General features: G+C 44.8%; 1 protein-coding gene across 1 annotated transcript; it reads right to left on the reverse strand.

Annotated features, from left to right (window-relative positions):
• Positions 1-306: 306 nt before the first annotated feature.
• On the reverse strand, positions 307-3,957 carry drd1a (dopamine receptor D1a). The gene is made up of 3 exons (XM_076292867.1): positions 3,469-3,957; positions 2,840-3,429; positions 307-334 (listed from the first exon to the last, which is right to left on the reverse strand). Exons 1-3 carry the CDS (start codon positions 3,955-3,957, stop codon positions 307-309), a joined length of 1,107 nt encoding a protein of 368 aa, XP_076148982.1.
• Positions 3,958-22,544: the final 18,587 nt, after the last annotated feature.

Raw genomic sequence — 22,544 nt, forward strand, 5'->3', positions numbered from 1 at the left:
CAATACAGTGAAACACTTGGCTGCTCTTCCATCACAGATTGGGTTTAAATGGAGTTCAGGCGGCAATGGACTCTAGGCCACATGTGGCCAGAATATGGTGCATAAATATAGTAACGCCCCATTTGGGTAAATAAAACCTAAGAATAGTCTTCTCCCAAATCTGTGTTTTGTTTTGTGCAGACATTTTGCCTGACATACACCTGTCCAATAAAAACACTTTGTTTATTAGTGCTAAAGAGTAGTCGTGAGAGCCTGTGGTGTGATGTTTAGCTCCGAGCTGTCTTTGCAGTGACTGGTTACGCATGTCTAATTTGAGGAAATGATTTCCACAGGGCTTTAATCAAGTCATTAACCTCAACGTCTTGACAAAACAAAACAAAAAAAGCTCTCCAGGAACCAGCAGTGATTGATTCTTCCTGACACAGTATAGATTTGACTTCCATGACTTCTGAAAACTAAAGTTTTAAAAAAAAAACTTCATCCATCTCTTTCTTTATGTCGCAATTTCAGCGCCAATTAAAAATAGAGGTAAAGGGGAAAAAAGACAAAAGGTGTTGCTTTGTGGTCAGTGGCGAAGCTCCTGTCATACCCTCTGTCCCATAGTCCTCTGTGGCAGATTCCTTGCTCAACCCGAGATGCCCCCAGCGGTCCCTCACCGAAGACACTAAATTCCCAGAGCCCATGTGCGCCCCGGTATAGCCGGTTTGATTCTACAGCTTCCATAATTCTACCTCTCCTTATTATCTCTTGCCCAGCATCAGACCCACTTAGTGTCAGGTTGCTAGGCAAAACAAACACACAAAAATGGGGGTCCTTTAGGGGAGGTATTAGCAGAGCACACATTTTTCTTTTTTTTTACATTTTCCTGGCATTTATTTGATCTTTTTTTCTCTTCACACAGTGAGGTTTAAAGAAAATGGTCCAGTGATCCGTGGCTAATAATGTGGATTCGACCAACACTGTGGAGAGGAGATCTGTGTCACTGTCAGATGGCAAATGTATCGTCATTAATCTTTTCTGTCAAGCTGGGAACATGGGAGACCGAAAAGACCACTGGAAGAAGACACACACAACACACAAACACAAACAAGCACACTCACACACACATTTATTCAGCTGAAGCTTATAGACACATTCGTCCACAGAGTCAAAGTCCATCAATGAAGATATTTGAATTAAGATATTTCTGTTGGTTTGATAGTAAGACTCGATTGCACACAAGATCCTTGATTACTGATGAGGTGGTTGATTTGTCTGTGAGAAATCCTCCCCGGAGGTAGCAGCACTAAACAGAACTACATTGCACTTGGACATCTGCACCACATTTAGTGTTTTTACAGCACAACTCTGACAACCCACATTTCAACATCGTACAATTTAAATTATTAAACGGAAGCATCCTTGAATATTTCGCATCAATGTCTTGTTCACCAAGGATGCAAAAGAGTTGGGAAAAAAATACTCCATTACAATTACAATCAATTACACATCTGAACATGATCATCAAAATCCTAATGATCACCATCACAGCAATAGATCCTCCTACACACAAATATCAAAGGTACTATTCCACTCCCTAACTCCCCACTACAGCTTTGTATGGTAGCCTGGCCAACTGTTTAATGGTGTTGGATGGTTTTTTCCACCTGAAGTAATGGAAAAACATGACGGCACGGACAACAGAGAGTAATGCAAAGAGGGTGATGCTCTCGGTGGTGGTGGGGGAGGATGGGGGAACAATCGCAAGACAGCCTGTTGAATAACAGACCACCTGGCTGCTTGTTTTGGAAAAAAAAGAAAATGGCTCTCATGAATTTAATAATGACCGACAAGCAGCTCATGTACAAGGCAGAAGGCAGATAACATGGTCATCTTGGGACAAAATAGCCAATGAAAAGGTTAATCTGGAGTCATCTTAATTAAATCCGCCCACCCCCATCCCCACTTCATTGGTGAAATTGTGGTATTTTAGAAATGCATGGAATGAGAAATTGGTTGCTGCTTCTGTTTATTTCTGTTCCCTTCAGTGCAGCACAAATGACTGTAATCAAGGAGAATGGACATGATCTGCAAGTTAAATGGCAAAGCTATGACTTGCATGTTAACGTGATGTTCAGCAATGGCTCACGACAAGGCTTTACGACCCAATAGGGATGCACACATACACAAACAGCTGATTACATTTTGCAGATGACTTTTCATGTATGCTATGTTGTGCCTGCTGTGAAAAAACATTCTACAGAAATCAAACATCCACATTAAGGTCCCTTGTGAAGTATTTATATAAAAAATGAACAAACAAAAATAAAGACTCTAGCCGAGGTCACGGATGGACTGTCTGACTTGTTTGTACACAACTGTGGCTCTGATTATGCCAGGGCTTCTGCTTGCTGTGCTTGTCAGACCTTATAGCCCCCCGTCAATGTGATACTTGTTTCCGAATCAGGGGGATTATCCTCTGCAAAGTACCATCAGCAACAAGATCCAAGTCACCAAGAGCCGCCAGGAGTTGTTTGTTTCTCCCTCCTCTTCTTGGAATAGTATTCCGAAATCTGTGGCTAGCCAGAGCATGGCTTGGCCGGAAACTAGGTCATCATGCTACGCTCACTGGAAATGTCCTCCGTCCCCTCAGAGTGTGCAGGGTGGATGGAGTGAGGGGTGCACTGGCAGAAGGGGAGAGGGGGCAGGCGGGTCGTTGTGGTGGTTGTTGTTGTGGTGGTTGTTGTTGTTGTTGTTGTTGTTGTTGTTGTGGTGATGGTGGAGGCGGCGTGGATAGCAGCTGGCCCTTCAGGTCTTGTTCAGGCTGGCCGTCTCCACCCCTCCGTTGCCAGGGCAGAGCCTCTGGCAGCCCAGGAGGATAGCGAAGGCCTTGCGGAAGTCGGCGTTGAAGGCGTAGATGATGGGGTTGAGTGAGGAGTTGGCCCAGCCGAACCACACAAAGATGTCGAAGGTGGTCGAGCTGATGCAGGGAAAGTCCATCCGTCCACCTCTGCCGTCGCCTCCTCCACTGCCTGCCTCGCGCTGGCAGAAGGGCACCATGCAGTTCAGGACGAAGAAGGGCAACCAGCAGCACACAAACACCCCCATGATGATGGAGAGGGTCTTGAGGACTTTGGTCTCGCGCTTGAACGAGAGCTTGAGGGAGCTCTCGGACTCGGCCGTGGAGTTGCCGCCCATGCTGTTGTGGCGGTTCTTGGCACTCTCGGCGGCGCGCTCAAGCGCCGAGATGCGGCGGATTTGCTTCTGGGCGATGCGGTAGATCTGCGTGTACGTGGCGATCATGATGGCCACGGGGATGTAGAAGCTGATCAGCGATGAGGAGATGGCATACGTCCGGTTGAGGCTGGAGTCACAGTTCACCCCTGCCAGAGGCCTCCCGAGGGAGCCATTGGCCGCTGCCGCCGCCTCGGACATGGAGCCTGCAGGGGACTGGTCCCTCTGCAGTTGATGATGGGGATGCTGAGCCGCCTTGTGCCAGTTGAGCTGGACGGGGATGAAGGAAATGAGGACAGACAGCGTCCAGGCGGCGCTGATCATAATGAAGGCCACACGCGGGGTCATCTTCCTCTCGTAGCGGAAAGGGCTGGAGATGGCCCAGTAGCGATCCACGCTGATGACGCACAGATTCAAGATGGACGCCGTGGAGCACATGATGTCAAAGGCCACCCACACGTCGCAGAAGGCGCCGAACGGCCAGAAGCCTGCGATCTCCGTCACGGCCTTCCATGGCATCACGAGCACAGCCACTAGCAGGTCCGACACGGCCAGCGAGATGACAAAGAAGTTGGTAACCTTGGAGCGGAGGTGGCGGAATTTGGTGACTGCGGCACACACCAAAGTGTTGCCCAGCAGTGTGGACAGTATGAGCAGGGACAGGAAGCATCCAGTCAGGACGCGCGTGGAAGGGTCCGCTTCCAGATACCCACTGTCCACCACAGTCGTCAGATTCATATCCATCTTCTTATGGTTGTGAGGCAAGATATCAGCTCATTGTGAAAAGTAGATTTCCTCTGAAAAAATTACAATAGGAAGGGACAGCTGTTTTTGTTTTTTTTGTTTTTTCTCAGGGACTATCTTGTCAAAAAAGTGCTCAGGATCATTATTGTCTCTTATACAGTATCTAAGTGGTTCAGTATTTAACAGGTAAAAGGAAAATAAATAGGATTGTTAATGCAATTATACAAATCAATCAGTATCATTAATCAGCTGCTAACCGGAAGATACATTTAAAGTCTTGAATTTACTCAACAAGAGTAGAACAATGATAAAACATATCACTCACAGCCTTAGTCCAATTAGTAGACAAATTAAATATCCACATTAAAATTATGTGTAGAATATCTCGAGTGCAAGCCTGCGAAGTTGTATGTGTCATAATATTGCATTGATCAAAATCATGGTGCTTGGTATTACATTTATCATTGTCCATTAAACATCATTCTCTTAGGTTAGATCTCAAGATACTCACGCCTCCATATAATGGACGATGTAATGTCATTCTTGGACAGCGCCATAAAGATTTCCAGGGTGTCCTCGGTTGAAACGCATTTTTCCGTGATATGATTACTTTCCCCGTTGGATTTAGTCTTGGCTACATCGGGAAGACACGTTTCAAGTCCGCTCAGTTGAAATGTCAAAAGGGCTATACTGGTTGAGTGAAAGCCCTCTAGCCTCCCAGAGTGAAAATCTATTTGAGAGCGGCGAAAGAGAGCTGTGGTAAATTGACTAATACGTGCGTAATGACCCCCGTGATGCGTGCCGTTTTTTTTGGAGTTGAACGAACTGTTGCAGGGATAAAATGTTTCGGATCCTTCCAACGTGCTCTAGAGATGTACAACACCGTTTCACTTAGATTCAGATGAGTCCCAAAGAGCGCATCACTTGCACAGTCATGAACTGATGTCTGTCGCCCCCCCTGCACAAGCATTAACTTACTGTTGTGGTCTTAGGTAAACTCCTCCCCATATGGTCTTGAGTGCATGAATGTTCGCTCTCAACGGCAGCGTGTAAAGGTGAAGAGCAAGGCATGCACGAGCGTTCCCTCATCTTCAAAGTCGGTCGGTTGTTTAGGTCACTAGCTACTGAATGTATTCAATGCGCTGAAATTGTGGACGAGACGAGTGAGTAATGTTGTATATTTTAATTGAATTGATCGTCAGATGTCATTTATCTTTTAAGGTCAGAATTGCATCAAATAGCTTATTCTTTTGATGTTATTTCAAGTCATTAGACTTTTTTTGAGAGTGGGGCCATCTAATGGCTATTGGGGATATTAGAGGCTTCAGCAATGGTGCGTAAAGCTGGTAACAAGTTTCCTCCGCGCAGATAACCTATTAAGGGACTTCTGTGCACTTGATTTTATTGAGAGCTTCTATTAGCTTTGATTCGATTCGACACACTTTTTAAACGTGGACGTTATCCTGGTGGGAAGCTACAGGACAGAGAAGCAACCAACCAAATAACCTTTTTTGATCCAGAGGACTGCGTTTGTTGTTATGTTATTATCCAAATGTAATTCAATTTATTTGTAACTGTAATTGCATTTTAATGCAATTTTGTAATAATGTAAAAATGGTACAATAATAGAAAACTGAAAAGGTGTTAATGTAATCATCACGTCGTCGATGGCGACATGGCCTTGCTTGCTTGTCCAGTTTTGCCTCGGTGCTGCACCTGTGATGTAAATAATTGCACAATTGACAAGGCCTAATGATTCAGGAGTTTGCTTCGCTGTTCTTATGGAGGGAAATGAGTCAGCGGAGCGACAACGCACTTCATCCTCTGTGTGAGAGTGCCGTCTGTTTACATATAACTTATGAATGATGTTCACGTCTGCTTCAAAGTCATCAAAAGAACATTTTCGTCGGGATGGAAATAAATGTTTGATTTCCCCAATGGATTCTGTCATATTTTGTTAAGGAAAACAAATAACATTTCCGCCTAAATGGGGAACGGCTTTGTATGCACACAGAGGCTAGAATAATAATTTTTCACCTGGAGAATAATTAAATTAGGCTTGTGTTGTAGTACACATTTAAGTGTACCATGGCTGTTTTTTTTATGCCTGCAACATTTACTTTTATTTATGCAATCATAAAATGTGTGATTGTGCCATGCAGGCAAATACCAACCACTGCTGCAGATGTTTGACTTGTAGGCTTACATACCCAGCAAGTGATAAAATTGCCATGAGGGGTCTCATGGTGTTACATAATTATCATCACTATGGGTTCTTAGTCACCTCCTAGTCATTTGGAGTAATTTGCAAGACATAAAGGGCACATGCTAGAATACATTGAAGTGTGTCAGGAACTCCTGATGGCAAAAATAATTTAAGAATAAATATAAAGTCAGACCTGTTGTGATTGTGATTTCAGTCCGAACCCTCACCAATGCTGTCTGATGCACTATTTATTTACCACGCTGAATTTGGTCTATAGATGGTGGATAGGACCAGATAAAAATGGTGGCTGGATGACCGATATTATGTCCACACAGCAAGAGACCACATAACAGAGGTCAGCAAGAAAGCTGAGGACATCACGGTCAGCATATAAAAGGCAATGTGTTCTGATGGCAGCCCCAAGGCCATGCACATCCCCCCCTATGATCCTTCAGCATGCCACTGAACTAGTCTTAAAGCCCATTATACTTCTATAAATAGGTGACTAATTAGATATGGACAAAATGCATTCATGAACTTATGAAGCCATTTTTCTTCATTTCTCTTGTAGCCATGTTCTTTGGTGCTGTAATTGGGGTTTTATTAAAGCTGGATCATGATGGTAGAACAATACAGGGATAACAAAATAACAAATGCACAGTTCCATAAACATAAAGAAATAAACATGAAACAGTCTTTTCTCCATTTACGCTTTAGTCGTGCAATTTTTTAAGTGTAATTTCCTGAGGAAAAGTAGGTGTTTTACATGATCATATTGTAGAACAACACAGGGATAATTTTATAAAAAAGATAAACAAATACACACACAGAACAAAAACAATGTTATTAAATTTAAAGAATAGGATAGGTTATAAGTCACATGGTAGGGACAGCACTGACAGACAGCCGTGGCATCAGTGCTGTTACAGTACCTGTGGCTAAATGGTAAAAGCACACCTGCCCTGGCATCCTGGGATATAATGAGGTTAGGCTCTCTAGGAGGAGAAAAGACCTGTATTACTGTAGAGCGGTGTATCCCCTCCCCCTCCCCCCGGACTGGCAAAGCTGGCAACCCAGATGCCGAAACACTACTGACTTCGTGATTAGTAGATAGGTGGAGGGTGGCGCATCAGGCCAAAAAACAACATGACAACATCAACATCAGTTGAGGGCTGCAACTTCACTTTTTAAATGACAATATCCTGGCCGGACTACTGTTGTCAGTGATATAAGTATTTGAAATGTACATGATTTCATAACCAATCCATAGACCTATGTCCTCTGTAGTGGACATAAGTTCTAGCTGCATACCTCTTTACCCCTTTGAGCTATTCTATCAATTCCTGTGATCTTTTAAAGAGGACATCCTGGGCTTTCTAATGATATATCATGTGATTGGCTGGGTTGCTGGGAACCTCCTCTTCCTGGTTCTCAAAAATGGTTGACATCAAAACAAGCACATTTTATGGAAGGAGGAGAGATAAGTCAAATAGTGTGTTCTTATTAAGCATACATTATGATAGCAATATATGGTCTTGTTAATGAAAATGTCAGGAATCTTATGATTCATTTTAAAGGAAGTTAAGTTATTTACATTTTGAAATAATAGTGACTTTATGAATGCCCATTATAATGGACACGAGGACAAAAATATTTAGATTTTTTGGGAAATTTAGGAGATCATTTGTATAGGATGAATGGGGGGGGGGTCAGATTTGGAGCTCTCAGGTGATGAGTGAGTGAAACAGAGATGAGGACTATGAACCTGTGCCTCAAGAAGATAGCGAGAAAGAGTAAGATTAAAAAATGAATTATCGCAGATTAAAGAAAAACATGAAAATGAAATGAACAATCCAGAAAAAAGAAATACAACTGTCCAAAAAGGCAAATAAAGTAGTCTAGAAGGATAAATAACATTTTCCCTTATATTTGGTTAAGTTTACCCTTAATTTAATACCACTAAAAGCATAATTTGTCCATTTTTGTCTATTTTCATGGCTACCTTTTCATACTAAAACGGTCCTTTTGTCCACCACAGGGGACATGCTATAAAATGTAAAATAAATTTAAAAAAATACAAATTGTAAGATGTTTTTTTAATCCTAAATAGAAAGTAAATCACAAAAAAAAAGAAATTGTTGGACACTTTTTTTTCTCGATTCTCAGGAGGTTAATGTCTAGTGACATATCAGGGCCATTTTATGATTAATTGAAATACATTTCTTACATACGGTTCCTTTAAGATTGTTGCCACATGTGTGTCATTGAGAAAGCCCTTGGCATTTGGATAAGGCTCCAATAATGCACTTGTGTTGGATTTACACCACCAGTTATTATCCATAGACCTCTGAAGTTCGCCTACAAAAAAGCTGCCATCTTTGACATCCGGTATCTGGCGATTTTTCCTATGGGAAAATAACATGGGGATTTTGAATTATCGCACCTGCTAAACTCTCGCGGGGATGAAAAAGTCTGAAAGGCAGACGTTTTCCTGAACACACTTTTGTCCTCTGCCTTCGAGTGGATATTGTGATCTCCAGTACGTGAAGGCGGCACACTTAGATTTTTGCTACCCCAGAAGCTAACTTTCAATGCAACTTGCCATAGGTAGTTAACTTCAATTAAGAACCGGATCTCCTTATATGGGCAAAGATGGCCATTTTGGTTCTTTTTTGTAGGCGAACTTCAGAGGTCTATAGCAGGGTCAATATATTGTAGTCCCCTGTTGATTGCTTCCGAACATGCAAACAGCATGCAGTGCTCCTTAATAAGCAGGAAGTGATCAATGATGGTGTCTCAGTTTCATAAGAGTGGATTGTACAACAAGAAGACCCTTCATGGGGGGTTTGTAATTCAACAGAAGACAGTGGTTAGGGTTTGAGCACAGTTTTGTCCTTCTGAACAGTGCATCTCTCGCATATTTTTCTGTTCATTTGTGTTTTTTGTTGTTGCCCCCCCCCCCCCCCTCTGTGGTTCCTGTAGAACTACCGCACCACCGTGGCTGTTCCGATGATAAATGCAGTCACTTTAAAAGAAAGCATCAATGACACAACAGCCTGTGACAGGGTTCACAGACAGCCAGCAGCAGCTCATAAATCACTCCTTCAAAGCACACACACGCACGTCGCAGACTGACAGCTCTGGAGAGGAGGAGTGGCGATCAGCTGCTGGAGAATTGTCTAACTTCTCTGGAATCCCTGTAATTAAATTGAATTATTATATAAATAATATATTACAGTATCACCATAATATATGAATGTGTCTCAAGGCGCTATACAGACACCTTACCTGAAGCTGATATCCCGAGACCAAGTATTAAGGTGACTGGAGCCAGACAAAATGTACCTTGTGTGTAACAACCTCCTCTCTTGGGGCCTATAGGAATAGGTGAGAAAAAGAGCTGGGTCTCACAATAGACGAGTCTTGCAAACGATCAACTCTACTTGTATATGTGCATGTATGAGACCTTAATCAATTCAAAGTGTTTTGCTACACCAGAGCCAGACTGAAAAAAATATTCCCTGGTACAGACGATTTCTGTATCAGGTGCAGTGTTTCCCATAGAATTGAATTCCATTTGTGGTGGTTGGTTTGCAGAATTAACTTGAATACAACAGTTTTTAACAAATTAGCACAGCGTGGTTATGATGCTAACCAGATTTAAGCACAATTTAGTACAACCTGGAAAGTCATTGTGTGGTGGTCAATGTTGATATTGTGGTGGGCCACCACAAATAAGTCAATGTATGGGAAACACTGAGGTGTTCTCAATCCCCAGCAAACCATACACATGCTTTTTTCTCTTGCCCAAAGCTACACTATTTCTGGACATCTTTTTTAAACATTTCTCTAACTCCATGTCCCTTGATTGTTATCTTAGGTGTGTCTCCGGTTAGGAAAATGTACCAACTACCAAGCTGACCTTATCACATTTGCTGCCAAACGTCAAATATTGTTAAAATGCAAGAGCCCTAATCCGCCAGGCACAAATTCTTGGTTAAAAGATGTAATGTCCTAGCCTGGCATTGAAATGTATAGTCAATCATTCACCTGCTTAATCCAAGGGGCGGGCAGAGAATTGTCTTTCAAACTGCCTAGGCATGCAATAGGCCAGCGCTACGACCATATCCGTATCCGGTCGGAAAAACGGCAAATACATCCTTCTTCGAAAGGAATGACTTAAGTGCATTGTGTTGCTCTACTTTCAAAGAAAAGCACAAGTCCAACTCCTCCAAAGTTGACGCCAACGCCGATTCAAACAACCGCTCTTCGTTCGCCATAGCCACCTTCCTTGTTGTTCACCGTCGCAGGATGTCGTTATCCTGTTAAGCCCGCCTTAAGACTTTCTAACGAAATACAGCGCTGTGATTGGAGAACATCCACGGTGTTAAGCCAATAGAAATTCCTATGGTTCGATACTAGACGTACAGGCTAGGGTGCGTCTAGATTTCTAGGCTAGTAATGTCCTGCATCTAGACTGTCAGAGGATCCTTGATAAAAAAATTCACAAAACGTGGGACCCTCTTCTATCTTACATGAGCCATCTTACAAGTGCCCACCCCCACCCCTTACATTATTATTTAATTTCTTTATTTTATTTTTTATCTTCAGTCATTTTGTGTCAACGATTCAAGAGACACTGAAAGATTGGGCTGCACAAAACTTGTTGGCATGTAGCCCCACAAGGATGACATGGAACCATTGTTTTTCATTTTGATCCGTCGCCCCGAAAGGAGGGTAGGGCGGACACAGTTTTCTGTGAATATGTCGAGAACAGGGATGTAGTGGAGGCTAAACGCAATTTATCCACCAATGGAATTTCAGAAATAGAGTTTATCCACCTCTCAAAAGACTTTATTCACCAATAGGCAATTGCACTTTTAACATTCAAAAATCACACTGTATTATCCACATTCACAATATGTAGTCATCAACCATTTCATACAATTGTTCTAAACATTGGACCTCCACCATCATCAAACATGTTCTGAATGCCTTTTTTAAAAATCCGATACCGCATGGCACAGTCCACCTCACCGAGATCACAGAATTCATGGTTTATCCACCTCTTATTTTACCACTACATCCCTGGTTGAGAAAAATATGGCCTAGGAGAACCACATTTTTTAGTATGTTGGTCTATATATGTATGTATATATATGTGTACTTTTAGTGATTGTACACTACACACACACATACACACACAGTAGACATGTAGGCATACGTACGCACGCACGCACACACACAGGCACACACGCACAGACTCACACGCATAGGCACGCAGGCACACACACACACATAAAAACAAACACGTACACACAGGCATGCACAAACACACCTACACACACACACGCTCGCACACACACATAATCACACCCACACACCAACACGCACACACACATAAAAACACACACATGCAGGAAAGCAGGCACACACACACACACACACACCCCATTACCCCCACACCAGTGGCGGCTGGTGGTTATAAAAATAACGGAGGAAGGAAGGTGCGCTTGATTGGTGTTGGTGGCAAATGTGAGGTTGTGATGGTGTTGGTGGCATATGTGAACAATAAAGTAGTAAGTATAGTATAAGTATACATATATACTCTTTTGATCCTGTGAGGGAAATTTGGTCTCTGCATTTATCCCAATCCGTGAATTAGTGAAACACACTCAGCACACAGTGAACACACAGTGAGGTGAAGCACACACTAATCCCGGCGCAGTGAGCTGCCTGCAACAACAGCGGCGCTCGGGGAGCAGTGAGGAGTTAGGTGTCTTGCTCAAGGGCACTTCAGCCATGCCTACTGGTCGGGGTTAAAAATGGCAAACCTCCGGTTACAAGTCCAAAGCGCTAACCAGTAGGCCACGGCTGCCCTCAGGCCCAAGGCCCGCTGAATTCAAGAATGTTTTCAGTTTTATGCGACGAGATGGGCAGTGAGCACCGACAATTGCTGCTCCATACGGAGGTCCGGTGGCTGTCCAGAGGGAAGGTGCTTGCACGGCTTTACGAGTTGCGCGATGAGGTGAGGCTGTTTCTTCTTGACACCAAGTTCGACCTTTCTGGCCGATTCAATGATGCAGACTGGCTTGCCAAGACTTGGCATATCTGTCTGACATTTTTGAGCACTTGAATGAACTGAAGTCGGTTACTCTGTTTCACATGCAAAGTTGAAGCAGCAATCAAGAAGATGGGGATGTGGGCCAGGCGCATAGAGGAGGCAAACTATGACTCATTTCCAAATCTTTCTGATTTTTTAGACAGCTGACACACATCTTTCAAGTGCTGTGCAAGATGATATCAGACAGCACCTGCACCTGCTGAAAACTCAGCTACGGATTTATTTCCCAACCCCTGACACCACAGCGAACTGGATTAGAAATCCGTTTGCCACTCTGGGGGTCGTTTCTAGAAAAGTTAGCAACGACGTTGCTCAACCACCATGGTACGACGCAACTTGCGACCAAACAACGACATTGTTACACCTGTTTCCAGAAAGCATCGTACCTGTGTCGCAATTCGCTACCTCCGACGTTCGAACACTGTAGTTCTACCAGAAAGACTCAGTAGACAGAATAGAATCAGTTAACAATTTAATGAGTAATGGAACGGCTTGGATACAAGCGTGATAGAGTCCTGAATAGGTAACAATCTTTGGCGTAGGCCCCGTCTCGGATCCGTCCAGCGATGAGCGGATCTCGTCTCCTGCCGATGGATGAAGGCAGGGGCGGGGAGCCTACCCCCAAAAGGATGAGTGATGACCGCCAGGGCGGTGACTCAGTAATCTGGTTCTGAGAGGAGCAGAGACATTAGTATACATACAAGATGAATTAAACGGCATGACTGGGCCGGGGTGATGACGTTGTGCCAGGACGCCGACAGAATTTTAAGGTAGCAAGGTGTTAACCATAAACCTAGGGTTGTAGTGGGGCCCGCAGCATGCTTTCGCTTTAGTGGGATTTAGAAGCTTGACGAGCTGGGCAACCAGCGTCTAGGGCAACCTAGACCAATGCGGCGGCCGGGCAACCGGCGTCCAGGGCAACCTGGACCATAAGCACTTCACGATCTGGGCGCCCAGTGACTAGCGAGCTAGTACATCGTGACGAGCCAGGCCACCGGCATCCAGAGCAACCTGGACTTTAGTGCTTATGCGAGCTGGGCAACCAGCGTCTAGGGCAACCTAGACCACGAGACGAGCCGGGCTACCGGCGTCCAAGGCAACCTGGACCATTAGCTGGGCAACCAGCGTCTAGGGCAACCTAGACCAACGTGACGGCCGGGCGACCGGCATCCAGGGCAACCTGGACCGAACTGGGCAACCAGCGTCTAGGGCAACCTAGACAAGCGTCACGAGCCGGGCAACCGGCGTACGACGCGACCTGAACCATGAGCTGGGCAACCAGCGTCTAGGGCAACCTAGACAGACATGACGGCCGGGCAACCGGCATCCAGGGCCACCTGGACCAAACTGGGCAACCAGCGTCTAGGGCAACCTAGACGAGCGTCATGAGCCGGGCAACCGGCGTCCAAGGCAACCTGGACAGTGAGCTGGGCAACCAGCGTCTAGGGCAACCTAGACCAACGTGACGGCCGGGCGACCGGCATCCAGGGCAACCTGGACCGAACTGGGCAACCAGCGTCTAGGGCAACCTAGACGAGCGTCACGAGCCGGGCAACCGGCGTACAGTGCGACCTGAACCATGAGCTGGGCAACCAGCGTCTAGGGCAACCTAGACTGATGTGATGGCCGGGCGACCGGCATCCAGGGCCACCTGGACCAAACTGGGCAACCAGTGTCTAGGGCAACCTAGACGTGCATCACGAGCCGGGCGACCGGCGAGAAGTGACCTGAACCATAAGCGTCGAACGAGCTGGGCAACCAGTGAAAAGGGCAACATGCCCATGGCTGAGACTAAATCACCACAAGCTACCGGCATGCTGGGCCCCAATATGTTTCAGCGATTAGTGCAAGGCGAATGCCAGAATTTAACCACCGCCACCAGGATTTGTGAAGGTAAAATGAGGTACCTGAGTTAACATGGGAGAGCAACTTCTGAGCATCGAAAATGTCAAGAGGAGTTAGTTTGATGCATCCTGATGGATGACGTGGATAGCCCTTTTTGGCCGGCAGTCTTGGCTGCGCCGATGCGGAATGAGTGAGAAATTACCCTCTTTGGAGAGAGGTTACATTTAAGCAGCATGTTAGCTAGATGGCTGCTGAAAATCAGGTAAAGTGTGAGCCGTAGTTTAAGGTAGTGAACGGGGACCAGGGAAGCAAAACATGGTTAGGGTTAAAAGGTTAAACATGATGTACTCAGGATCAGCAGGGGAATAGAGCTTGTGGTTGCAGATGCTTGGGACCTGAGCAATGAGTTAGTTGATATCGGTGCTTGAGTATATTCGCATTGAAGACATGTGGTTTAATATTTAGGATAGATGAGCATTATGACTAGTTTTGTAGAAGACTAGTGCTTGTGAAGCCAGATGTGTGTTCTGGTTCGATAGCTCACCTGCAGCGGCTAGAGTGAGATGAATGCATTGAGCTGCAAACCCAAGGCCAAGATGGATGCGTGTGAGCGACACCTTAGCACCTGCTCTTGGAAAGCCCCCCAAAATAAGATGAGCAGCATCAGTCATGCGAGGGAAGCATGACCTTGCGACGTAGACAAAGGACTTCAGGACAATTCATGCCTGTATGTGACAGGAGGAAGAAACATATGTAACTGAAATATGACAAGACAACAAACAGATGAGTGCTGGGGTACCACCATGGTGCTTATGCATCTGAGTGTAGAGGAGCTCTGATCTAAACGGATGACAGACGTAGTGTCATCCAATTGCGTCGAAGTCCGGAATCAGGCAGTTAACATTGACCGTATAGCGTTATCCTGAACCATGAGCTGGGCAACCAGCGTCTAGGGCAACCTAGACCACGAGACGAGCCGGGCTACCGGCGTCCAAGGCAACCTGGACCATTAGCTGGGCAACCAGCGTCTAGGGCAACCTAGACCAACGTGACGGCCGGGCGACCGGCATCCAGGGCAACCTGGACCGAACTGGGCAACCAGCGTCTAGGGCAACCTAGACGAGCGTCACGAGCCGGGCAACCGGCGTACGACGCGACCTGAACCATGAGCTGGGCAACCAGCATCTAGGGCAACCTAGACAGACATGACGGCCGGGCAACCGGCATCCAGGGCCACCTGGACCAAACTGGGCAACCAGCGTCTAGGGCAACCTAGACGAGCGTCATGAGCCGGGCAACCGGCGTCCAAGGCAACCTGGACAGTGAGCTGGGCAACCAGCGTCTAGGGCAACCTAGACCGACGTGACGGTAAACAGGTTAAAGCTAAAACAATCCTCCCACAATGCCAGTGCAATTAAAAACAATTTAGAAGGTAGAGCACAATAACGAAAAGTGCATCAGTGAGTGCCGGTTTTACACAGTCAAGAGTCAGTTCTAGACAGGTGATAAGTGCTTGGATTAGGAAGGCTAGTTTTAAGCCGTGCTACGAGAGGAGATATCCTCGAAAGCGCTGGCCTTCGGGAGATTTGTGAAGACGGAGGGATGACCCCCCTCCAGTATGAACTGGAAACATGATCCGTGAACTGGCACTGCCATCCCTGTAAGAAAGTAGATGTTAGTGTGATATGTGGAACTGCCTCTCCATTGACGAACTGCATCCCCTCAACAGAAGAGGGGAGGCATGATGCACCTGCAGGGGTTAGCAAATTAAAGATTGGGAGGAGAATGTAAAGAACTTGCACGTCCTCCCTGGCGCGATCACTTCGGGTGAGCATATCTGGCAAAAACAAAACAGCCAAGGCAAAATAGGAGAATGGAAATTAGAGTATACATTATTTGCAGAGGATCCTGCTAAAACGGCAATTCGGGTCAGGAATCAGTGTGACTGATGGCGTGACTAGATGGGCTGAAATCACATGGACACGCAGAGACCCGTTGTGTTTAAAGAGAGTGCATGAAGGGCGCAGCGTTGGCCTGGAGGAGACTTGAGTCTGCCAGTGATGATGGACCGCTCCGTTTGACCTGCGAGAAGGAAGGAGTGGTTAGACAGGTGACATGTAGCATCGTCATCGGTAAAACAACCAGCCAACGGCTACGTTGGTAGTCGTGATCAACGAACTTCCAGCATAGGCCACCACTTAAACCACAACTAGCGAAATGTAAAATTGCCGACATAATCATGAACAGCCGGTAACAATTGACACGAATATATGGAGTGCTGAAGCGACCCACTGGTGGGCAGTGAGCAAAGGGAGGCCTGCCATAGAATCCCCAGGAACCCAATTAGGGTTGGGTATCGTTTCAATTTGAACGATTCCGATTCCAATTCCGATTTCTTATTTCGATTCCGGTTCCTAACGATTCTCGATTCCGATTTTTTTTAAAGGCAGGGTCAAAAAAAGTTTAGGATATTTTAAATGAGCTAGCTAACCAACGGTCTTTCTCAGGGTATCTGCACATTTTCCAAGTGCAAATTTAAAGACTTTTAAGACCTTTTCAAGACATCTAAATGAAAATTAAGACTATACCACGGCAAAAAGATATATAAGACTGTTTAATGCAATAGTTTTTTTTTCCTACTAATTTTAACCCCCACCCCATTTTGGATGTCTACAGAAGTTACCAAAAATATTTTGGCGAAAGAAAATAATTGTGTGTGAATTACCTTCACAGCTATAAATGCCCAATTTTAGGGTCTGGACTGCTTGCTTTTGAAGCTGGCTGTACTGTACATATTTGGTTTTGCTTACTGCTGAGGCTGTTCTTCACCTGTGTCTGTAGTAGCCTAGGGCTACTTGCCAAAGACATGTGCACTGGACTGGATTCCCTTAAATATTTTTTTCAAAGTTAACTAAGCTATTTACATATTTTAATAAGCCTACTTTATATAATTTACTATGTGCATCTATTGTCCATATGCAGCACAGCAAATTAAAGTTAATCCACTACTTTACATTTTGCATACCAGTTGTATCTAAACCAACCAAAGCTTGACTGAAACATTGTAAAACCATTGACTTGTTTTAAATTAATTAAGAGACAGGTCCTCTTCGCATGATCCTGCTGAAAACTGCTGGTTTCATCTCAAGCACGCACATTATGAACGCACGTATTTTTATGTAGCAGTCGCCGACATTCAAAACATATGCGGTTATATTTCACAACTTTTGCTAAGTAGGCCTAGCCTACTGGGAAACGCTGGCAAGCAAGCTGCTGGCAGATATTACAGGTAGGCTATTATAACTTAGACAGATATTTTCTTCCCTAGGCTAGGCCAGCAACACACGCTGGAAAGATGCAAACAGATCAACTTAACATACCGGTATACAGTATTTCCTCCTGATTGCGAAGCACTGCACATAATTTCACCAGCAGTCTTCGCGTCCATAGTTTGTGAAACGATGCTGCGTCCGAGCAAAGACTTTAGATGCCAAGCGCAACTCCAAAAAGGAGAACAAATAAACGTCCGGCTTGAGGCTGCGCCGGACGCCGGACAGGGCTTTTAAAACCCATATGTCCGGCCTAAATTCGAACATATGGCCAACCTATCGCTAACTGGCTTACCAACTCTTTCTCCCGCTCATTCTACCGTAGGCTCCCTCATTCCACGTAGGCTACCCTGTCTATCTCTCAGGCCTCAGCTACACCACGAAAACGCCAGGCATATTATTTTGTACATAGGCCTACTGTATTATTACCGTTTTCACACCTTTAACCAAACCCGTGAAAAACATCTTCACTCTGTAACCACTACACTTCCTCCCGTAGCCTAATAGCCTATCACGTATACAATTGCGTTTTAAATACACGAAACTGGATGGAGACATCACTCGCTCTCTTGCACTCGCTGGCGGTCCCATTCGCACATTTAATACCTCTCTTTCGAAAATTCAGTTGTAGCCTATTTAAGACTTTTTAAGGATCCTCGGGAACCCTGCTTTCTGAATGAAATAGTCTGACATTCTCCATGAATTTTAATTCTATTAACTATGCGCTTCTTCGTTGGTGTTCAGACGTTTCTTCTTCCTGTCGGCAGACTGGGAATCGAAAGTAGGAATCGAAATTTAAACTTTTGAACGATTCCGGGAAAATCGCAAAGATAGTCCCGGTTCCAACCAATACTCGATATTCGATACCCAAGCCTAAACCCAATACACAATACGGAATCAGAAAAGACATTTTAAACATACAAAAGACGCTAGAAGGATACGTTAAATACACGAATGGCACAGCTTCTTAATTAAAAGCTCAACCAACACCATGTGGGCATGAGCCCATCACTGTGGTGTCAGCTCATGAACACTGACATAATACGGGCATTGAAAAGACCACCTATTATTGCCTAGATAATAGCTTGTGTGACATACTGGCAATTGATGACCATGGGCCGGCGTGCCGTCATTTTGGTTCGAGCTTTGGTGTAAGACCCCCCAAAATTGAGAACCCAGATAGCCGAGAACGTCGGGGACGTCGCGGCATACCTGGGACATGACAGATCAGCGGTAGCTGAGAGTAGTTTGAGCAACGGCAAGTGCATGCAGAGAATCACCCGAGGAAGGCCGTGTAGACTTCCTACCAGAAGGTATGGGACGCAATCCCAGATGATTAAACGAATGCAACGATGAACTGGCTTCCCGCAGCCATGCACAAGGAGTGATACCTGAACCGAAGGTCCAGCAGACGAGTAGCCTAGAGCCTATGCAGCCCAACGAGCCGCGAGGCAACCGGCTACACAAAAACACAACTGGTTTGACGACGCTCAACCAAGGTAGACCACAGTGAGTGTAGATCAATTAAACAGGTCTTAATACAGGGTTGGGTTCAACGGCAGTGTGGTGCAGGCTAGCAATTAACAGCACAAATCGCAGGATTATAAAATCAGCAGGAATTATTGTAAGGAGGCTTAAGTGAAAGTTAAACCGTGTCAGACAAGCCAGTTTGTTTGCTGCCCGCCGAATATCGTTGGCAAGCAGGTTGCATGACTGTGGGTAGAGTGTAGCCCAGCTCGAGGAGCTTGGGAAGAGAGAGCACGATAACCTTACCAACCAGACGCTGAAGCTTGAGAAATCGTTGCCGAAAACGACATGGGCCTGCAACAGAGTTGCGCGAGGACGGCGACCCGGCAGTAGGTTACCGTGAAGTGAAGGCTGCAACAGTGTGAGCGTGACCGGCTCCGATATGCAGAGATTAGCGATGAAGCGACATGCAGTGGCCCTGACTGAAGGACGCACAGGCCTGAACAGCGCAGCGAACGAGCGCGGTAGGATTGTAACAAGTAACGCCACTGAGGGCGAATGTAAAAATGCAGAGAGCCCAGGTCCACACGGAAGCCTGAGCTAGGACGTCAAAGTCGGCGTACTGAGAAGCAGAAGCAGTGTTAGGTGGTACATATTTAAAGAGCCCACTGAATTCCTATAGGCTAGCGCTGATTGAATGAGTGAATGATCAGATGCAGGGCTTTCCCGAAGTAGGCAGCTAAGATTGGCTCCGTGTAAGCATGGGAGGAGTAAGGCTACACTACGAGTCTTCCTAGTAGAACTTTCGCTGAAGCTATCATTTCCAACAACGTTGTTGATGATGCAGCGATACATATCATTGGTGGAGACAGTGGCAACGTGTAACCCACCCCACCCCAACGTGTAACCCACCCCACCCCCTAGAAATTCTCTGCCACGGCCTATGTTGACATCTTTCTCATTTAAACTGAGTGATTAATGCTGGCATTGTCATCATTTTCATCTGCAAAAACCTAAACCTATTGCAAGTATATAAAACATTTTACTGAAGCCGACCAATATGTGTCATTATTTGTGTTAAATATCTATGTTGGAAAAAATATATAGCCTGGACAAATGTCTGGGTATCGCACATGTTTTTAATTGTCTCGTGGTTTAACGGCAGCGCGTCAGTGCACTACTCGTTCAGCCGGAGTTCGCATCCTATCTCTTCTTTTCACCTCTGAGTAAGAGTAGGCCTACAAGACACAACAATAGGTTTTGACCATACATATTAATGTATAGTTACTCTACATCAAGAGACCATAGGTACAAGACATCAGTCAAAAACAATTGAATCTACATATCACACTAGTTCACCTGCAGGTAGCGAGAAGCAAATCTCACATCATAAGAAAATCGAACCTACAACGCTGGGATAACAAGTCACCTGCTTTAGCCACTACACCATTTATCACTGTGCTGATTCTAAGAGTCTGTGAAGATTATAATACTAGTTTATCAAAAAGCAAGGCAATACTCGAATTAACATAAATAGCAAGAATGAGCCTAGTAGGGGAGTCAGTCTCTTAATCAAAATAAAGCTACAGGATAGATCAATCATTGAGTCACGAGATAAACATCCACTTCACTAGTTCACATTCCATAATTTGCAAAAGATATAATAGCATAATAGAAAAGCATGTTTGGCGAAGTCTCTGGCCAGGGTCCTGAAGTGATTTGCGGGATCGTGCAGGAGTCAACTGCGCAGGCAGGAGTCGTGCAGGATTCCGCCATACATCCCATTTATTCTTTAACTATGGAAGACAGGAGGCGTGAAGGGAGGTGGTGGGTTGCGAGCGGAGTAACGCTTATGCTGCAACTTCGGCAGGTAGGCTGCGAATAAATAGCCTGACTGATTGAAGAAGGAGGCGTGGCAAATTCCGTCATGCTCCTCCCGAACTTCCGTTTGTAAAACGCCATTTCGTAATTTTTGGTTAGGCGGTTGTGATTTTTAGTTAGGCGCTCCGGACACCAACAGGAACTACCAAGGAACGACACAAGTCCGACTGCCTAGGGGCAGTAGTTCAAACGACTGTTTGTGATTGAGAGTTCAAACTACCTTTTCTAGAAACACCAAATCCAAGAACGATGGAGCAAACTACCAAGATTGCGACGGAAGTTAACAAACAACGCTTTCTAGAAACGACCCCCTGGATGACTACCCCCTGACAAACCTCACCCCCAGAGACCAAGACAGCCTGGCCGAACTTTCCTGTGACAGTGCTTTAATGGATTTTTCTGATAGATGTCTGCCTGCTTTTTGGCTGAAAGTTTCCACAGAATACCCCAAGCTGTCCGACAAAGCCCTGAAGTGGCCTGTGCCTTTTCCAACCACTTACCTCTGTGAATCAGGATTTTCATCCCTAGTCATGTTGAAGACAAAATATCGGAACAGACTTAATATTGAAGCAGATCTTAGATTGAGGCTGTCATCACTAGAACCTGATATTGAGAAATTAACGTCTGCAAAGCAACACCATCCATCTCATTAGGTTAGCGTTATTTATGTATTTGTTTGTTTTATAGGCCTATATGTTTGTCATTTTATTTGGGTGAATTAATGTTAATGAAATAAATATGATAGCTTTCACTTTGAACTAAGCCTAGGCTTATAGGCCCACTGGGCCTACTTTGAACTTATTCTCTTTCTCTGTCTCTCTCTCCCCCTTCTCTATCTCGCTCTCAGGCAGACAGACAGATGATGTTCTTATTACTGTAACGTTATACATTTAAAAATACTACATTGTTAAGGAAATATGTTGTTCAAATGAACTTTATGCCATCGGGCGATTGAGTAAATAAATAAATTAAATACATGGCAGCCGTTGTGTGCAACTTTCTTTTAACAAGCCTGTTGTATCGGAAAGTCATATTTCCGCCCTTTTACGAGTATGCGTCAATTAATATTCATTTCTATACAAACCAAGATGGCGGATTCCTAAAGAAACACAAACACCCACCCCAAATTAGCTATGTACAGTGACTCGAAGAGCTGTATGTTGTAAGACTGCGTGTACAAAACAGCTTGGAGCTCCAGTGGAATTTTTATTTCATAACGAGAATTCTCTAACCAACACCAAACTCCGAGCACGGTTACAATTTTTCAGGCAGTAAAGACCCATCCCAGATTTTGTTCAAATCTACACACATATGGCTACTGAAAATGCTATTTTGAAGTATTAAAAACATTTTTGTTTTAGACATATTGGTGCTTTTACGATAGCCTACTGCCCAGCCCAGCCCAGTTTTAGGGCTAGTTTTAGTTCTAGTAGGCCTATTAAGAGGTGCGGATTAATTCAGTTAAGACTGTGTGTAGACATTTTATTATGAGTATTACGAGGTGGTCCGCGAAAATTCTTGATCACAAATAGTGGTCCACACACACTTATACAAAAAGTTTGGCAACCCCTGCTATAGCTGATTGTTTTCTGTGCTAATGTTACCAGTTGGCCATGAGTATTTGTCATACTATGTAGCATTCAGTAGCCTACACTAGCCTTACCATCTTTTTTTGGAATATGAATTGATTTTTGGAACTGGTCTTCCTGCTGCTTTGATCCCAATCTTCGCACTG

Source organism: Alosa pseudoharengus, unplaced genomic scaffold, assembly GCF_046254945.1.
Source record: "Alosa pseudoharengus isolate Yale_2024_CS ecotype anadromous, Long Island Sound unplaced genomic scaffold, YU_APseudo_1.1 YU_APseudo_1.1_scf_19, whole genome shotgun sequence".
Taxonomy (NCBI): Eukaryota; Metazoa; Chordata; class Actinopteri; order Clupeiformes; family Clupeidae; genus Alosa; species Alosa pseudoharengus.